A 15541-nucleotide genomic window follows, 5' to 3' on the forward strand; every position below is an offset into this window, starting at 1 on the left:
GTGAGGGGGTGCACATGCGTGAGGGTGGGGGCGCACACGTGTGTGCATCATGGTGTGGGGTGTATGTGTGTGTGTGTGCGTGCATGTGCAGGCATGTGCCTTTGGCAGGTGTCTGTGTGTGTACATGGGGAGGGGGTAACTGGAGCTAGGCTATATATAAAGACTTAAGCAGTGCCCATGCAACGTTCTTTTAAGACCCTGAGCCCTTTCTGACCCCACTCTCCCAGGACCCCGGTACTGCTATGTCTGGAGGTCCAGCCTGGGACCATTTTCACAGAATTTGCCCTTGGATGCTCAGGAGCCCCCCTCCAGGGCTGGGGTGCTGAGGACACACACCCTCATGACTCAGAAGGGTTGTTGCCTTTATTGACGGTCCACTGTGTCTGTGTCTGGCACTGCCCACAGCTTACTGCCCTCAGGTGAGCCCAGGTACCTGCTCAGGAGAGGCCAGGCCTTGGGCGTGGGGAGCAGCATCCTGGAATCTCCCTGCTCTGGTGGCCACAGTCTCCCCAGAACTGTAGGGACCCAGGAGGTCCAGATCCCAGGGCATCAAAGAAGACTCAGGCCGAGGAGGATGGTGGTAAGGGAGGCCAGCAGGGCCCCTGGCTGGTGGTAGAAGCTGGAGGCCTCTGAGTAGCCATACTTGGTCCTGCAGGAATCCTCCAGCTTGTCCAGTGGGATGGGTTCCTCCTCAGGAGTTTGCGTGTGATCGCTCACCTGGGGACAGACACGGGTTGGGTTGCCTGCCTGCCGGCCGGCTGACAACACTAAAAGAAAACAACAGCGCCCCCCTCACCTGTTCCACTGCCTTGAAGACCCTGAGCAGGTTGTCGGCCAGGGCGCCCCTGACCTCCGCCTCTGTCCACTGCCTTCTGAGCAGCTCGGCCACCAGGTCTGGGTACTTGGACACGTCCTCAAGCCCCGAGGGGACCCTGAGGTGAAGGCAGAGAGAACCAGGCTATGCATTCCAGGGCTCAGGGCTCAGGGGCCCGTCCACCTCCCCACACGCCACTGAGTTGCCCACGGCCCCATCCCAAGGCACCGGGGGTCCAGTGGAGTTGCCTTGAGAGTGAGACATGCTGGGCCTGTCTGCAGTTACCTACTTCCTAGCTTCAGACCCTCAGGACATGTTTATGGGGGGTGTGACCCTCCCAGCTCATCCACAGGACACTGGCCTTGCCCCTTACCTTGAAACACCATCAAAGTCCCCACCAAAGCCCACGGCTCCGGCTCCCGCCACCTTCTTGATGTGGTCCAGATGGTCTGCCAAAGAAGGCAGCAGGTGTGGGTCCCAGGAGCAGGACCCCCGCCCCTGCCGCCGTGGCCGCTCACATCCACCTACCTGCTACCTGGGACAGGGTCGCCTCCTTTCGGCAGGAAACATAGTCGTTGTAGAAATTCACCATCACCAGGCTGCCTGTCTGGTTCTGCTCAGGAGAAGGGCGGGGCTGTGGGCGCAGGAGGGAGCGCCGCCGCCCGGGACCAGCCCGGGGAGCAGGGCGGACCCCCACACCCTGCCCCACGGCCCCTCACCACCAGCTGGAGCACATGATCGGGCACGTTGCGCCGGTGTTGGCACAGGCTGTAGGCTGAGGAGTGGCTGAAGATGACGGGGGCCTTGGACAGCTTCAGGGTCGCATTCATGGTGGCCACGGACACGTGGGCCAAGTCAATGATGACCCCCAGCCGGTTCATCTCCTTCACCACGCTCTGCAGGAACACGGGGTGCAGGGGCCAGGAAGGCTGCACTGGACACACTGGTGTTTGCACAGCCTTCTGGGGTTCACCACAGCCCCCCTAACAAGTCCAGGCATGGGGGGGCGGGTTTGGGCAAGGGCCCCTTGCTGGGCCAGGTGCTCATGAACCCTTCAATGGCTGGGGGTGCCCTGGAAGGTGACCCTTCCAGTGAATACCCACCCTGGGACAACCCCTGCCAGCTCCGGCTGATAGGAAACCGAGGGCCTGAGAGGTAAGACCCTGGGTCCGGGGTCACTTCTCCTCTGAGGGGGACTGTGGTCCTTGCCGAATGCCCTGCTCACCTGGCCGAAGTCTGACAGGCCTTGGCTCTGGGCCTTGTCCTCTCCTTTGTCCACCAGCCAGTTGTCAGCCCTGGGAGAGCAGACAGCAGGTGTCCCAGGGGCAGAGTGCTCATCCTGGCCCACCCACGTCCCCGACGCCCGGAAGGACAGGGAGGTGCCGGAGGAGGGCAGAGCTAGTGTTTGACCCCCACCCTGTGACCCTCCCGCGTGGCCCGTGGGCCCTCCCTGGGGTCACTTACCAGGGCGTGTTGCAGCTGTGGGTGAGGGTCAGGTACCGCATGCCCAGGTGGTAGAGTGCCCGCAGGACGCCCAGGCTGCTGTCTATGGAGTGGCCGCCCTCCACGCCAACGAGACTGGCTATGCGCCCCTCCTGGAAGGCCTGCCGGATGCCTGTGAGGAGAGCCAGCTGGGGGCGTGCCCGCACGTCCCGGGAGCTTCCACAGGGCACACCTGGGCAGTCGGAGCTGCTCTGTTCCGGGATGGGGCTGGGGGAGCAGGGGCTCAGCAGGGCGGGCTGGACCCGGACCCACCTGTGCTGTTGGTGACGCACACAAAGGTCTCAGGGTACATCTGGCACATGCGGTGGATGACATCGATCTGCTCCAGTATCCTCCTCACAGCGTCTTTGTTCTGGGTGTCGCAGGGGGTGTATGCAGACCAGAACTAGGGGGCACGGGGGAGAGGGGCTAGGAGCGGAGCCTCTGAGCCCCACCCCCCACGTGCACAGGGGCGTCTCGGAGGCCCTCCCGTGGCCTGTGTGGCCATGAGTCCCCTCCGAAGACTCGTGGCCCCAAGGGGCTCAGGAGGTACCACCACCAGGGAGCCAGAACCCCGGCAGGGGCGAGTGCAGGGCTGAGCTGAGGCCTACCTGGCCCCCCACAAAGCCAGCCTTCAGCTTGGGGATGTTGGTGTGTGTTTGGGCGAGGCTCGTCAGGTTGGCCTTCGCTTGCTGGAGCTGGTTGTTGAACATGGTTAGCAGCTGCCAGGGAAGGTCGTTGTGCCTGGGGGGCCCGGGGGGCAGGAGAAGGGTCAGAGGCAAGGCAGGATGGCCACGTGCACCTGGGGCCTCCCCTGTTTCTCACGGGCTCAGAGCTAAAGCCAGCCACAGGGGTGACACAGGGCTCCACGCTTAGGGACACACCTGCACAGAGTAGCTGCTCCATTGTGCCCCACACCCAGCCCAGGTCCCCAGAGGGAAAAGCGGCCCTGGGCAGCAGGGCGGGAGCTGGGTGTGGGACCCTGACCCTGACCGTTTTCACAAGTTAACGATGAACTCCTCCCCTTGCAGGGAGGGGGCAGGGATGTGGGTGTGGCCTGCCCTTGGGGGCCTGGCACCCCCCACCGCATCCTCCTGGGGCTGCAGGAGCAGGGCATCGGGGGCTCTGGGACAGCCCTGCCCTGTTTGCGAGCACATCCTAATACGCTTCCAAAGCACTGAGGCCCCTCTGAGTTTTCCCAGGAGCCAGTAGGGGTGAGTGCTTTGGAGGGAGAGAGGAGAGGAGGAAGGGAGGAGGAGGGGGGTTGAATGTCAGCAGCTGGTCGGGGGCTGCAAAGGCAGAACCCACAGGGCTGGGCAGATTCCTCCCTGGACCCAGGAACCAGGAGCAGCCCGAAGCAGGAGAGACCTCTGGGGCGCCAGGTCCCCCTAAGTTCCACGTGTGGAAGAGGTATGGGCCAGGGAGCTGATTGGAAATGCAGAGTCTCAGGCCCAGCTCAGACCTGCCGGTTGGAATCTGCACTTTAATCAGCCGGGCCTGGAAGGCGGGACACCTGTGGAGACGCCCCCGCTGGATCCCTGACGCAGTGCCAAGGGGCCTTCGTCCTGGTGTCTCGCGGCCCACCCAGCCCCTTCCCAGGGGGCACTGCCGGTGTGGGGGGCCACTCCTGCTTTCGAGACCCCTCCCCCCAGGACGAGCAGCCGCGGCCTCAGCCCCCATCCAGTGTCCCTCTCCAATCCTGGCTCCCGCCTCTCAGCTCCCACCTGTAACAGGGGGATGCTTCTGGACCTTCCTCAGAGTAAACTGAGGGTAGAGGAGCAACTGCTAGCACCCGGGCCTCGTAGGCCCGCCGCCCCTGCTCTTTCAGGGGGGCTCCTGCCACAGCTGCGTCGTGATGTCACAGGGTGTGGGCTGCTGGCCAGGACGCCTTTGCTGACTGAGAGGTGGACGGGTAGCTGAACGCCAGAGTCCCAGTGCCTCTGGGTGCTGTCCTGGGGCAGGGCCGGGCAGGGCCCTGGACGGGACTTCACTCCGTGCCTGACGCCCCACCCTCTAGCCGCCAGCCAGGAACCCACCGGCAGGGAGGGGCACTTTCCCTGGAGCCCAGGGTGGGGAACACAGGCCACCTTCACCCTGCGGTCAGCACTGCCGCTATGGAGCTGCTGGACCCACCCTCCTTATCTGTGTGGTGGGGGCAGTGTCCTTGGGGGTGATATGAGGATCCTGCCCCTACTCCAAGGGGGGAGGTGACAGTTCCATGCACTTGAAGGACAGCTAGCTATTGTAGGAGAGACTGCCGGTGGCTTGTTATCCATTCTCCACCTTTTTCTTGGTAAGAACCCCCTATTTTTTTTTTTTTTAAGATTTTATTTATTTGTCAGAACACAAGCAGGGGTAGTGGGAGAGGAAGAAGCAGGCTTCCCACTGAGCAGGGAGCCCGATGTGGGGCTCGATCCCAGGACCCTGGGATCATGACCTGAGCCGAAGGCAGACGCTTAACGACTGAGCCACCCAGGCATCCCAAGAGTCCCCTATTTTTAGCAGGGAACATGGCCGTTTGAAATAAAGATACTTCCCTGCCCCTTTATAGCCGGGTGTGGCCATGTGACTAAGTTCTGCCCTTTGGTAGCTTCCAGAAGATCTCGTTTACAGAGAGCTGTTGCTCACTCTTTGCCCTTTCTGTGTCTCTTCCTCATTCCTGCTGGCTGGCACGCAGATGTAAAGGCTGGGGCTGGTGCAGCCACTTTACACCGCGAGGTCACTATGGGAATGATGGCCGCTATGTTCCATTATGGAACACCATGCCAGGACTCCCTCTGGGTTTCTCTTGTTGAAACCACTTACTTGGGTCTCTTACCTGCAAGAGTAATGCAGGTAGCTAATACTAACTGATCTATTAGTATTGGATTTGGTCCTGTCAGCCTAGTTTTAACTTTCTAGCTCTTTGGACAATCCCAGATCCCCAAATCCCAGTTCCCTGAGTATTCCTGGCTGTCTGGGCTCTTTGATACCTCTTACTCCTCATACAGGCCTCTGGACCCCCTGCCCCTGAACTCGGGCCCCCCTCTCCATGCCCAGCTGCCCGCCCCCCACCCACCCCCTCAGAATGAAGGAGCAGAGCACCTTCTCGGGCTCATACCAGACAGCGGGGGCTCCATCCAGGGTGGGAGCCCAGGGCAGCAGCCTCTGAGCAGACTTCGTGCCTCATCCCCCACGGAGCATGCATGAGGGGACCCTGGGGCCAGGAAGGAGGTACAGGGAAGGAAGCAAGGGCAGAGGGGTGCACACTAGCCTCTGGTGGCCCCACCCTTCTCTAGGGCCGCCACAGCTCCCTGAGGCTGCCAAAGAAGGACACATCCCATTTTCTCTGCTTTTCTTGCAGAGTTTTTTGTCCGACAAAGCCCAGAGCATCTGCCAAATAGTCACGACTGTAACATTTATTGAGCACTTACTGGTGCCGGAGACACACAGGGGCAGTCCTAACATTCCCCACCCATGGGTATGCTAGCGTGCGTCTCCTGCAGCTCTTTGGACTGGACGCACGGGGAACCGAGTCCCCGCTCTCGGCTGGTCTGCAGGGGAGGTGTGACAGGAAGGGCGACAGGAGCAGCAGGGCTGAGGTGTGTGCCCAGCTGGGGTTTTACACGGTCAGCAAACCCAGGAGGAGACGAGGGTGGCAGTGTGGACATGAGGACAAGCAGGGACAGTGGGAGCCTGCCTTAGCATCCGGGGGTGGGGATGGCCAGGGTAAGGCAAGGGGTAGGTCTCAGGGGCCAGTGCGAGACTTCGGCCATAGTCCGAGCTCAATGGGAGCCACGGCGGGTGGGGAACTTGAGCCAGAAGGACAGGAGCTGGGACTTAGGTCTCCCAGACTCCCTCTGGTGCAGCATTGAGACCAGACCTCGGCTGGTGGAAGCCAGGACCGTCAGAGGCTCTCGGGTGACCCGGTGGAGGTGGGGAAGGGGGTGGGGAAGGAGGGTGGATGCAGATGCACTGGGAATTGGAGGGGACAGACCCTGCCAGGTTGGCTGTGACACCAGAGAAAGAACGAGGTGTCTCCAAGGTCTTGGCTGGAAAGGGGTCTGTGGGAGTGGGGGGGGTCAGTGAACACACAGGTGAGGTCAAGCTGTGCACCCAGCACAGAGGTAACCCGGGACCCCAGGGCTGATGAGGTCTCCTCCAGGTGGATGCAGGACACGGAGGGGGATGAGAAAGGTCTCAGAGGAGAGTCGAAAGGGCCAGGAAAGGCCTCCCGGGGGCCCATGGTAGATGCCACCTTACCTGCAGCTTCAGGTGAAGAAGCTAAGGCCCCGAGAGGAAATATGGCTCCTTGGGCTATGTGGCCAGTTGGAGGCATGCCCGGGGCCAACACCCTCCACCCCCATCACCCACTCCGAGCTGGGACCTGGCACCGAGGGTGCAGGAGGGGGCAGTTGTAGGGCACCCCGGGAGCTGCTGAGGGCCACGGGGGCCTTGCAGCTTCTCTATTCCTGCTGATGCTTTGGGGGACCTCCTGAAGAAGCTGAGGCCAGCAAAGGGCAAAGGCCGTGTTGTGGATGGAGAGAGTGAGTCCCCGTAGAGATAGGTCTGTCCCCAGTCCTGTCACGTGAGTGGTGACTTACCCGTCGATGACAGGTGTGCCCCGCATGATTCTCTCAGCCTCATCCCGGAACTGGTCTCCGGTGCAGAGGGCCACGAGGGGCCAGAGCCACCAGCTGATCCACATGACGTCTCCAGGGACTGCTTCCAGCACTGCTGTGTGTGTCTGTCCTCACCCGGCTGCCTTGAGCACCGCGGGGTCCAGCCGAGGCTGCAAGGAGCTGCTCTGTGTGCGGAAGAGAGAGCAGAGGTCTTTGGTCCAGGTGATTATTGCCAGGAGCTGTCCCATTCAAGGCTCCTGGCGTTCAATCAGTAACCAGCACTTCCCGGGAAGAGGGTGGGGGGCAGGTGGAAAGTCCTGGACCCTGTGGGCTGGGTGTCGCTGACTGGGCCGGGCAGTCGGAGGCCGCTGACCCCCGGGGAGCACCCAGAGCCGGTGAAAGGGCAGACTTGGGAGGGGTCGACAGTGCTGCTTGTGTCCTTACTCAACCTGGGGCCTGAGATCTGCAAAGAACGGCAACAATTGTTCAGAGTTGCCCTCTTGTAATGTACCCCTTTGTTTGCCTGTAAAAAGTTTCACGTGAGCATGGAAGATGGAGCGCGGCCCCCCGGGGGGGGCTCCCACCACACCCCACCCAGCTCCTGGCCTGCAGCCCACTGGCGTCCCGGCCACCCCCATTCAGGCTGCAGGCTTCTGACCGAGCAGGCTGGACGTACGGGGAACCGAGTGTCTGCTCTCTGCTGGGTTTGGGTCAGAAATCTGGAGTGTCAGCATTTCTCAGCCCTGCTGCCCCCTCAGGGCTCCTGATGCCCAGTCACTGCTGAGACAGGAGGATCCTGGTCCCAGGGCTGGGCCAGCGTCCAGGGCCCTAGGGGGCAGCAGGGCTGGGAGGGAGCCAGGCCAGGAAGGCTGGTGAGAGGTGTGGGTGAGGCAGGGAGACCCCAGCCCACTCTGGGTCCTTAGGGCCTTCTCGGCGGGGTGAGAGGGGGCACGCAGACCCCATGCCCTCCCCAGGTTCCCTGACGCCTCTGCCCCTGGATAGCGTTGGACCCTCAAGCAGACCGGCGCTGCAGAGCCCCCCTGTGTCCTCACCCCACCTCCAAGGACAGGCCCTGCCGCCCGCCTGAGAAGGGAGGCCGTGCCCCAGCCCTGGCCCGGCTACCATTAGCGGAGTGTCCTGTGCCTTCTCCCCGTGGGGGTTGCTGGCGGGAAGGCCCACGTGGGGGCCGTGCTGAGGGTAGCAGCCCTCCTCCACTCCGGCTCCTCCCGCCCTCTCCCTGCCCCCATCACTCACACATCCTGAGAGGACCGGTGGGGGGGATGTCCTCAGTGTCACTGGCCCCCGTCCCCATCAAGGACTTTCTCCGCCAGGACCCGCACCCCAACGGGGTGTCCTCGGGACCAGACCGGGGGTTTGACCCTCAGCCAACCCTGTGCAGAGAAGACCTGCCTTGATGGGTGAGGAATAGAGTCCAGGCCCTCACTCTGGGCCCGGGGCTCCCGGCAGACCACGGCGTTGGGGGCGCTGTGAGGAAGCCCAGGGCCGGTTGGAACCAGGAGTCTCTGCGGAGGAGACGCACACGTCTGCCTGCCCTCTGCTGTGTCCTGCCGCAGACACGGTGTCCACTCACCTCCAACCTCCATGACCCGTCTCCTCGGGACCTGGGCGCTGCTTCGTGGGTGGGGCTCGGTCTGCTGGGGCCAGCGGACCGGCCTTCCCCGCTGAGAGCTCCCCTTCTCTGCCAACCTCTCTTGGAATCCGTTCTCTGCTTTATTAACATGTGTCTACCCCCTATTTTTCTCTCTTTATTTCTAACTTTTTTTCTTATTTCAGAGTTGGATCCTAAGAGCACATAATTGTATTTTATTTCTTAATCTCATCTGAGCATGTTTGTCTTTAAATATGATCATTCAAGCTGGTCCACACTTTCTTGTCCTACCTCCAGTCTCCTCCCGTTTCTTGCTTTTGCCAAAATTTTCAGGTTATTTCAATTCCCTATCTCTCACACTCAGGAAGTTCCTTATTTTCTCCTCTCTTGATAGATATTTATTTGAATTTATTTCTTGCTTGTCTTACTTTCTTGGGCCGTTCCCCAGGCACGGTGGCGTCCTTGTGAATTCACACGGGTAATGAGCCTGACCCTTCGTGTCTGCCATCCAGCACCGCAACCACGATGCCACAGGCCTGACTCCTTTGTACACGGTCTCGCTGGGTCCTCGAGTTCTCCATCCCTTCATCCGTCCCCACATGGCCCACGGGTTTGTCCTTTGAAACCCGCCTGACCCTTGATTTTGACCTTCTCTCCATTTTCAAATTCAGAATTCCTTGGCTTTAATCATTTTTTTAAAAAATTAAATTCTTGGGGGGACGCCTGGGTGGCTCAGTCGGTTAAGCGTCTGCCTTCGGCTCAGGTCATGACCTCAGGGTCCTGGGATCGAGTCCTGCATCGGGCTCCCTGCTCCGCGGGAAGCCTGCTTCCCCCTCCCACTCCCCCTGCTTGTGTGCTCTCTCTCTCTGTCTGATAAATAAATAAAATCTTTAAAAAAAATCAAATTCTTGGGGCGCCTGGGTGACTCAGTCGGTGAAGTGTCTGCCTTCGACTCAGGTCCCGATCTCAGTTGAGCCCCGCCTCGGGCTCCCCGCTCAGGGGGGAGTCTGCTTCTCCCTCTGCCCCTCCCCCTGTGCTCTGTCTCTCTCTCAGATAAATAAAATCTTTTAAAAGAATAAAAATAAAACAATAGTAATTTTTTTAAAAAGCCCAACAGAAGAGGTCTTACCACACCCTCACCCAACTCCACTGTGGGAGGTGTACTCCCATTACCCCTGAATGATGGGCTACGTGGCTCTAACTTTATTTCCAGCTTTGCACGTTGTGCCTCGACTTCCTATTTCCACTCACAGGGCTTGGTTCTCTCGAGGCGACTCCCTGGTTCTCCCAGGTACTCAGCACAGGAGTGGAAGGGACTGGCTTCAGGTGCAAATTCCAAAGTGGAGGGGACCACCGAAACTTCAGTCCTCAAAGTAAATAGTAGTTTAGTGCAATATTTCTAAAAATCAAAAGTTCGTGCAAAAAAAATACGTGGATAAAATATAAACTTTTAAGTGAAGACCGGGCCAGTATTCTGACTTTCCTTTCTGAGCCCAGCTCCAACACAGTTCCACCCACACTAGCCTCAGGGATGTTCACATTCTGCTGCCTAACACTGGCTGCTCAGACAGAGGACAGCGTTTTTACACTTCCTTGGGTGCTACTCAGAGGAGAGGACTCAAGGCCACTGGGATCAGCAACACGTGGGAGGCCCCATGTGCCCTTGTTCAAATGTCATAAGCGTTCAGAGCATTACACCGAGTGTGAGCTGGCTCTGAGCCTGCGTGCAAGCCCTCTGGGCAGAGGCTCAAGTCCACACTGGGGATTCCATTTTACATCATTCCTTTGTTTGGCTCATAATTTGTGGGGGACAAGGCAGCGAAGCTGAGTGAGCTTGGGGTCAGACTGCTTGTATGAGCTGGTCAGATTTCTCAGCCTCAGTTTCTGTGCAAAATAGAAGTCACTGTGGTCGTGTTGGAAGTGCTAACAGCGCTAACCTCCCAGAGCCATGTCCAGTGGATCAAGACTCTCAACTCACACTTAAACCTGTTTGCTCTATATGGTTTTATTGTTCACCCTGGAGTTTCTGATTGCTTTTTTTTTTTCTTCCACTGGGTGTTATTATCATATTCTCAATCTTCCTCCACTATGAGCCTGCCTCTTTTTTTGGTTTATGTTCTTATTTTGTTAGAGCTGGTCCTTAAATCATTCCTTAGCAGTGGGTATGAGGGAAGTAAATCTCTGAGTCCTTGAGTGTTTGCACATGTCTTTATGTTGTCCTCATAACTCGTCAATGGTGGGCACCTGGGTGGCTCAGTCAAGCGTCTGCCTTCGGCTCAGGTCACGATCCCGGGGTCCTGGGATGGAGCCCCGCGTTGGGCTCCTTGCTCAGCCCTCTCCCTCTGGCCTTCCACTGGAGCACTTTCTCCCTCTGATTGAGCTCTTTTGGATTCTCTTCTTCTTACCCGGATGCTTGTCCTCTCTTCCACTATCACCTGGAGGATGCAGGTGCGGCACTTAGGAAGACTGCTCATAGGGGTTGCTTTTCATTCCAGGTTCCTCCGCTTGCTGTGGTCACACAGTACCCATCTTCCACGTCCTCGTGCCGTAGTGGTTCAGGGAAAGCCAGGGGCCAGCCTGGCCCAGGCCGTTCCTTTTTAAGGACTCAGTATGAGGAGAGAGGTGAGGAGGTGGAGAGCACACGCTGCAGAATCAGACCACCCTGGCTTCAAGCCCCATGCTGTGGCAGATTGCACTTCTCCACGGTGGCTGCAGCAAAGCCTTCCAGCCCACAGGCTACCCTTACAGTGTGATGCTGACCACTCGTTGAAGGTGACAGCCTCCACCTCCCGGCTGATAGAAGGTGGCAGGCATGACTTCTGTGCCCCTCCCTGGCTCTGTCTCCTGGAGCACTCCTCTGGAAACCCGGCCTAGCCGTTCTTGCCAACAGCCCCGGCACAGTCCCAGCTGACAGGTAGACACAAGCTTTCAGGTGATCACAGCACCACCTGTGAGTCTTCCAGCTGAGGCCCAGATCCTGGGGCCCAGAGACCAGCTGGACCCCTGATGGAGTCCCAGGCCACAGGAAAGAAGGGTGCAAACACGAGCACGTGCACCAGCTGCTAAGTTGTGGGATCATTTGTTACGCAGCAGTAGAGAACTGACACACTGGCCATTTTACTGTGACCAGTGACTTTGGTTTTCTTGTCTGTGAAATGGGGATGAATAATCCTAACCTCACAGGCAGCTACTCTGCCTTCCACTCGCAACTGCCACCTTATCTGTGCCCCACAGCTGCTTCCTTTTAGTCAAGAGAAGCCTCCTGTGCCCACCTCACATCTCGGTCTCACCTGGGGCTGGTGTGGGTGGTCCTCAGCCAGTGGGATGGAAGGAAGCCGGGGACAATGCTCTTCCCAGCTCGCCCCTGGGAGGAATCGCGAGGCCACCCTGATGAGGCCCCTCTCAGACACTTCCCTCCTCCTGGCCCCATGGCCACTTCCCATAGAAGCAGCCTCCACCCGATCCTTGCCTCAAGCTTTGCTTTCTGGGGAGCCGCTCAGCAGTTTGCTTTAAATTGCACCATTTTTTTATTTAAATAAAGGGAAAAGTGTTATTAGTTGAGAAGTCAGCATCACTTGCCATAAGCAGAAGGAACACAGGAAAATAAACACATGGAAACAGAACAGTGCTACTGAGTCTCAGCCAGAGCCAGAGGGACACCGCACACGAAGTTACAGCTCTCCTGTCCGGGGAGGTGTCATGCCCCACCGGCGGGCAGAACCTTCGCACAAACCCGCTGCACAGGCAGCCAGGGGGCCACCAGAGGGCCTTGGGTCATCGGCCCCTCACAGAAGCGCCAGGGCATGAATTATCAGCTGAAGCTCACCAAGGATTATTCCACCCAAACTGCATCATGACGTGGGACCTCCCACCAGCTTCTCCCGCACTCATGCCTCCAACCAGCCCAGGGAGAGAGTTCACAGCAGAATGGAGGCCCCAAGATCCACAACTCCCCCTCCTTCATGGCACACATGCTCTGGGGCATGAACAGCGCATGCAGAGACACACACACACACAGAAACATGCAAACACAGCCTACCACGTGCCTACGTTCACACCTCACACACGCACAGAGTGACGGTGACAGACACACCCCCCTCACACGCATGCCAACAAGCCCCCGCCCCATAAACACCACCCACAGCAGACGTGCAGACCCCGTCCACGTCCACATCCGGACATCCTGCACCTGCAGAAGTGGACACGTGCAGACACACCTGCCCATGACCCCCTGCAGACGTGCGCACGGACAGGACAGACAGGAACGCTCGGACACAGCCCACACCCACGCATGCACACATGTGTACATGGGACGGACACACACATGCATGCTCTTCCACGTGATAAGCACACATACACTCAGCTCTCAGATGTGTGCACATAGAGACACACATTCCTAAGCACACACACACCCTCACACCCATGTGACCTCACACCCTGTCACACGCATGCCTAGCACATGGTGGTCTTGGTGTCATTGTGTCCACCTGGCTCCCACCCCCACCTCAGTGCCTGCAGCACAGCCCTCAGGCCCCGTGACCACTGATGGAGCGTGGCCTCCTGTGGGCTTGGAGAGAGGATGGAGGGGCACGGTGATGTCCCTGGGAGGACTCAGGGTGCAGGGCCAGCTCCAGCCTTTCTCCCAGGCTACCTTGGCCCTGGAGTGTCCTCAAGCCCCTCAACCTTCCAGGCCCAGCCAGGAGTGCCTCTACCCCCCAAAAGCCTTGCTCCCCAGTATCCACATAGATGAGTTGTCCGCAGGCTGGTGGCTTCTCCACAGCCCTCCTGGTCCTGCCCTGTCCTCTACTTCCCCGGGGAGACCACAGGACCCTGCTGGCTCCCTCCACTGCTCTGAGTGTCGTGACCCACTGTCCACACAGCAGTGGGTCCCCTCACCCAGGGACTTCCCCAAGAGGCTCCTATGAGGTCAGCTGGGAAGGGAGGGTTCCAGCCTTGTCGTCTGGTCTCACCACCTCCCCAACCCCAGGAGTGAACTTTTTTCTTTCTTTTTTTGAGAGAGAGAGAGTGAGCGAGCAGGGAGAGGGGGAGGGAGACAATCCTCAAGCCGACTCTCTGCTGAGCACGGAACCTGACGCGGGGCTTGATCCCAGGACCCTGAGATCACGACCTGAGCTGAAATCAAGAGTCAGACACTTAACCGACTGCACCCCCTAGGCGCCCCCAGAAGTGACCTTCTTACCCCTCTGCCTGGCATCCATCCATTACCCAAGAATCGCAGGACCCAGCCTGCTGGGCCCTTCCTTTCCCCCCACTCACAGCACACACATCTGTTAGATATGCCTGAACTTGTCTGTGTCCCCCCCAGGTCAAGCTCGGAGGCTCACTGGGCACGCAGCAGGTACCCATTCGTGCATGCAGCCTCATCAGGCCGCCCTCCAGGGCTGGGAGGACACAGGCCTCCTAGGGCCTGAGAGCCCTGGCCCCAGGCCCAGTTCCCAGGCTCCCCAAGACTCACCATGGACAGGATGGGGTGTGCTGTCTCTGCCTCTTGGCCGCTGCTCCCAGCTCATGAGGGCTGGGGGGGTGTTCCTGTGTTTCTCAAGTTCGTCCCACCCCTGAGTCCTCCAGTCAGCTTCCCTCTCACATAAAAAGCCACCTCTTTAAAAACAAGTTCCCCCCGGGGCCTCTGCAATGCACCACAGCCACGGAGAGCAAGACCCAGGGGCTTAATGTCTTACACATGTCAGCTGTCTCTAGTTTCTGCCTCAGTCAGGCTTGCGCGTTCGGCCGTCCCCTGGGGCCTGGGATTCCCCTGCCCTGCAAGCTGGGCCTCGGGCCCCCGGGGGCAGGCAGGAAGCCACAGGGAAGCGGGTCCCCCAGACGGTAATGTGGGGGTGCTCTCAGGTAGGCTCTCGATGTCAGGTGGGAGGGTGGAATCGAGAGCCAGGGATGAGGGGCCTAGGGGCTGGGGGCTCAGAGAGGGCTCACCGGCCCCCAGGCAGCCTGTCACCCAAGCATCAGGGATGCCCACCCAGGCATTTTCTCCCAGTCCCCTAGGCTCTGCCCACTGCCCTCATTCCCTGGGGTCCAGAAGGACCTTCTGTGCTGCCCTGTCTCAGATATAGGAACGGGGTTGGCGCTAGCCTGGCCCATAGGCTGGGGCCCTGGTTCCCATGTGTGTCTTGGAGGGCAGGCGATTTCCCCCACATTCCAGCTATTAGAGCATCGAAAACAATCACGGACAGGAATGTCATCTGGCAGAGCCATGGGGACTTTCGAAATCAGGAAGGTCTGTGTGGGGACCCGGCTAGCTGGGAGACAGCTTCACCAAGGGGATTCAGAATTCTGAGGCTGGGATGGGGGCACATACCGTGGGGGGCGCTCTCTCTGGCCGGCAGCAAGCTGTCCCGACCCCACAGGGCAAGGGACACACAGCTGGGCCAGCAGCCTGGGGTGGGGACAAGGTGGGGGGCATAGCCTCCGCCCCGGCTGTGGGATCCCCCTGGGCCTCAGTCACCTGTCTCTGAGTAGAAGCAGCCCCCGGTCAGACGCTGCCATTCACACCACACCTGGAGGACCATGGCTCAGTGATGCGGGGCTGAGCAGGGGGCTCTCTCCGTCTCGGAGCTAAGGGGCATCTGGAGTGAGGAGGGGGCTCTGACAGAGACAGGGATCCAGGCTGAGGGCAGGGCTGCCCAGTAAACAGTGACAGAGGCGGGGAGGGGGCACCCAGAAGAAGGGCTGCATGAGGGCCCTGTTCCAGGGAAGGTGGAGGCAGACCAGGGCCTCGGGGAGGCAGCCAGACGCAGGCCCTGGCCTGGAGGACCACCCCCAGTCCCACATGCGGGGAGGCACTGCTCTGGGGGCACAAAGACACCGAGCAGAACTTCCCCTCTGCGCCTGCCCTGGGGCGCTGACACCAGCCAGGAGGGCCCCTCCGGCAAGACCCTCATTAGGGACAGGGCAGGAGGCCTGGACCTGCTGTTGTCACTGACCTTCAGGAGAAGAGCCAGGTATAGGGGTGGGACAGAAATGTCTACTTTTAATGTTACTGCTTTTTGTACTGTTTGAAAT

The 15541-nt window shown here is 59.5% G+C and overlaps 1 protein-coding gene across 1 annotated transcript; it reads right to left on the reverse strand.

Annotated features, from left to right (window-relative positions):
* Window positions 1–348: 348 nt before the first annotated feature.
* DPEP1 (dipeptidase 1) lies at window positions 349–14042 on the reverse strand. Its single transcript, XM_032389899.1, has 11 exons — window positions 13983–14042; window positions 6880–7082; window positions 2908–3040; window positions 2570–2702; window positions 2279–2429; window positions 2040–2109; window positions 1534–1710; window positions 1343–1427; window positions 1188–1263; window positions 797–932; window positions 349–717 (listed from the first exon to the last, which is right to left on the reverse strand). The coding sequence occupies exons 2-11, from the start codon at window positions 6981–6983 to the stop codon at window positions 550–552; spliced, it is 1233 nt and encodes a 410-aa protein (XP_032245790.1). The 5' UTR covers window positions 6984–7082; window positions 13983–14042; the 3' UTR covers window positions 349–549.
* Between the last annotated feature and the right edge of the window lie 1499 nt (window positions 14043–15541).

The sequence above is a fragment of the Phoca vitulina genome, unplaced genomic scaffold (assembly GCF_004348235.1).
Source record: "Phoca vitulina isolate PV1807 unplaced genomic scaffold, GSC_HSeal_1.0 scaffold56, whole genome shotgun sequence".
In the NCBI taxonomy this organism is placed as follows: Eukaryota; Metazoa; Chordata; class Mammalia; order Carnivora; family Phocidae; genus Phoca; species Phoca vitulina.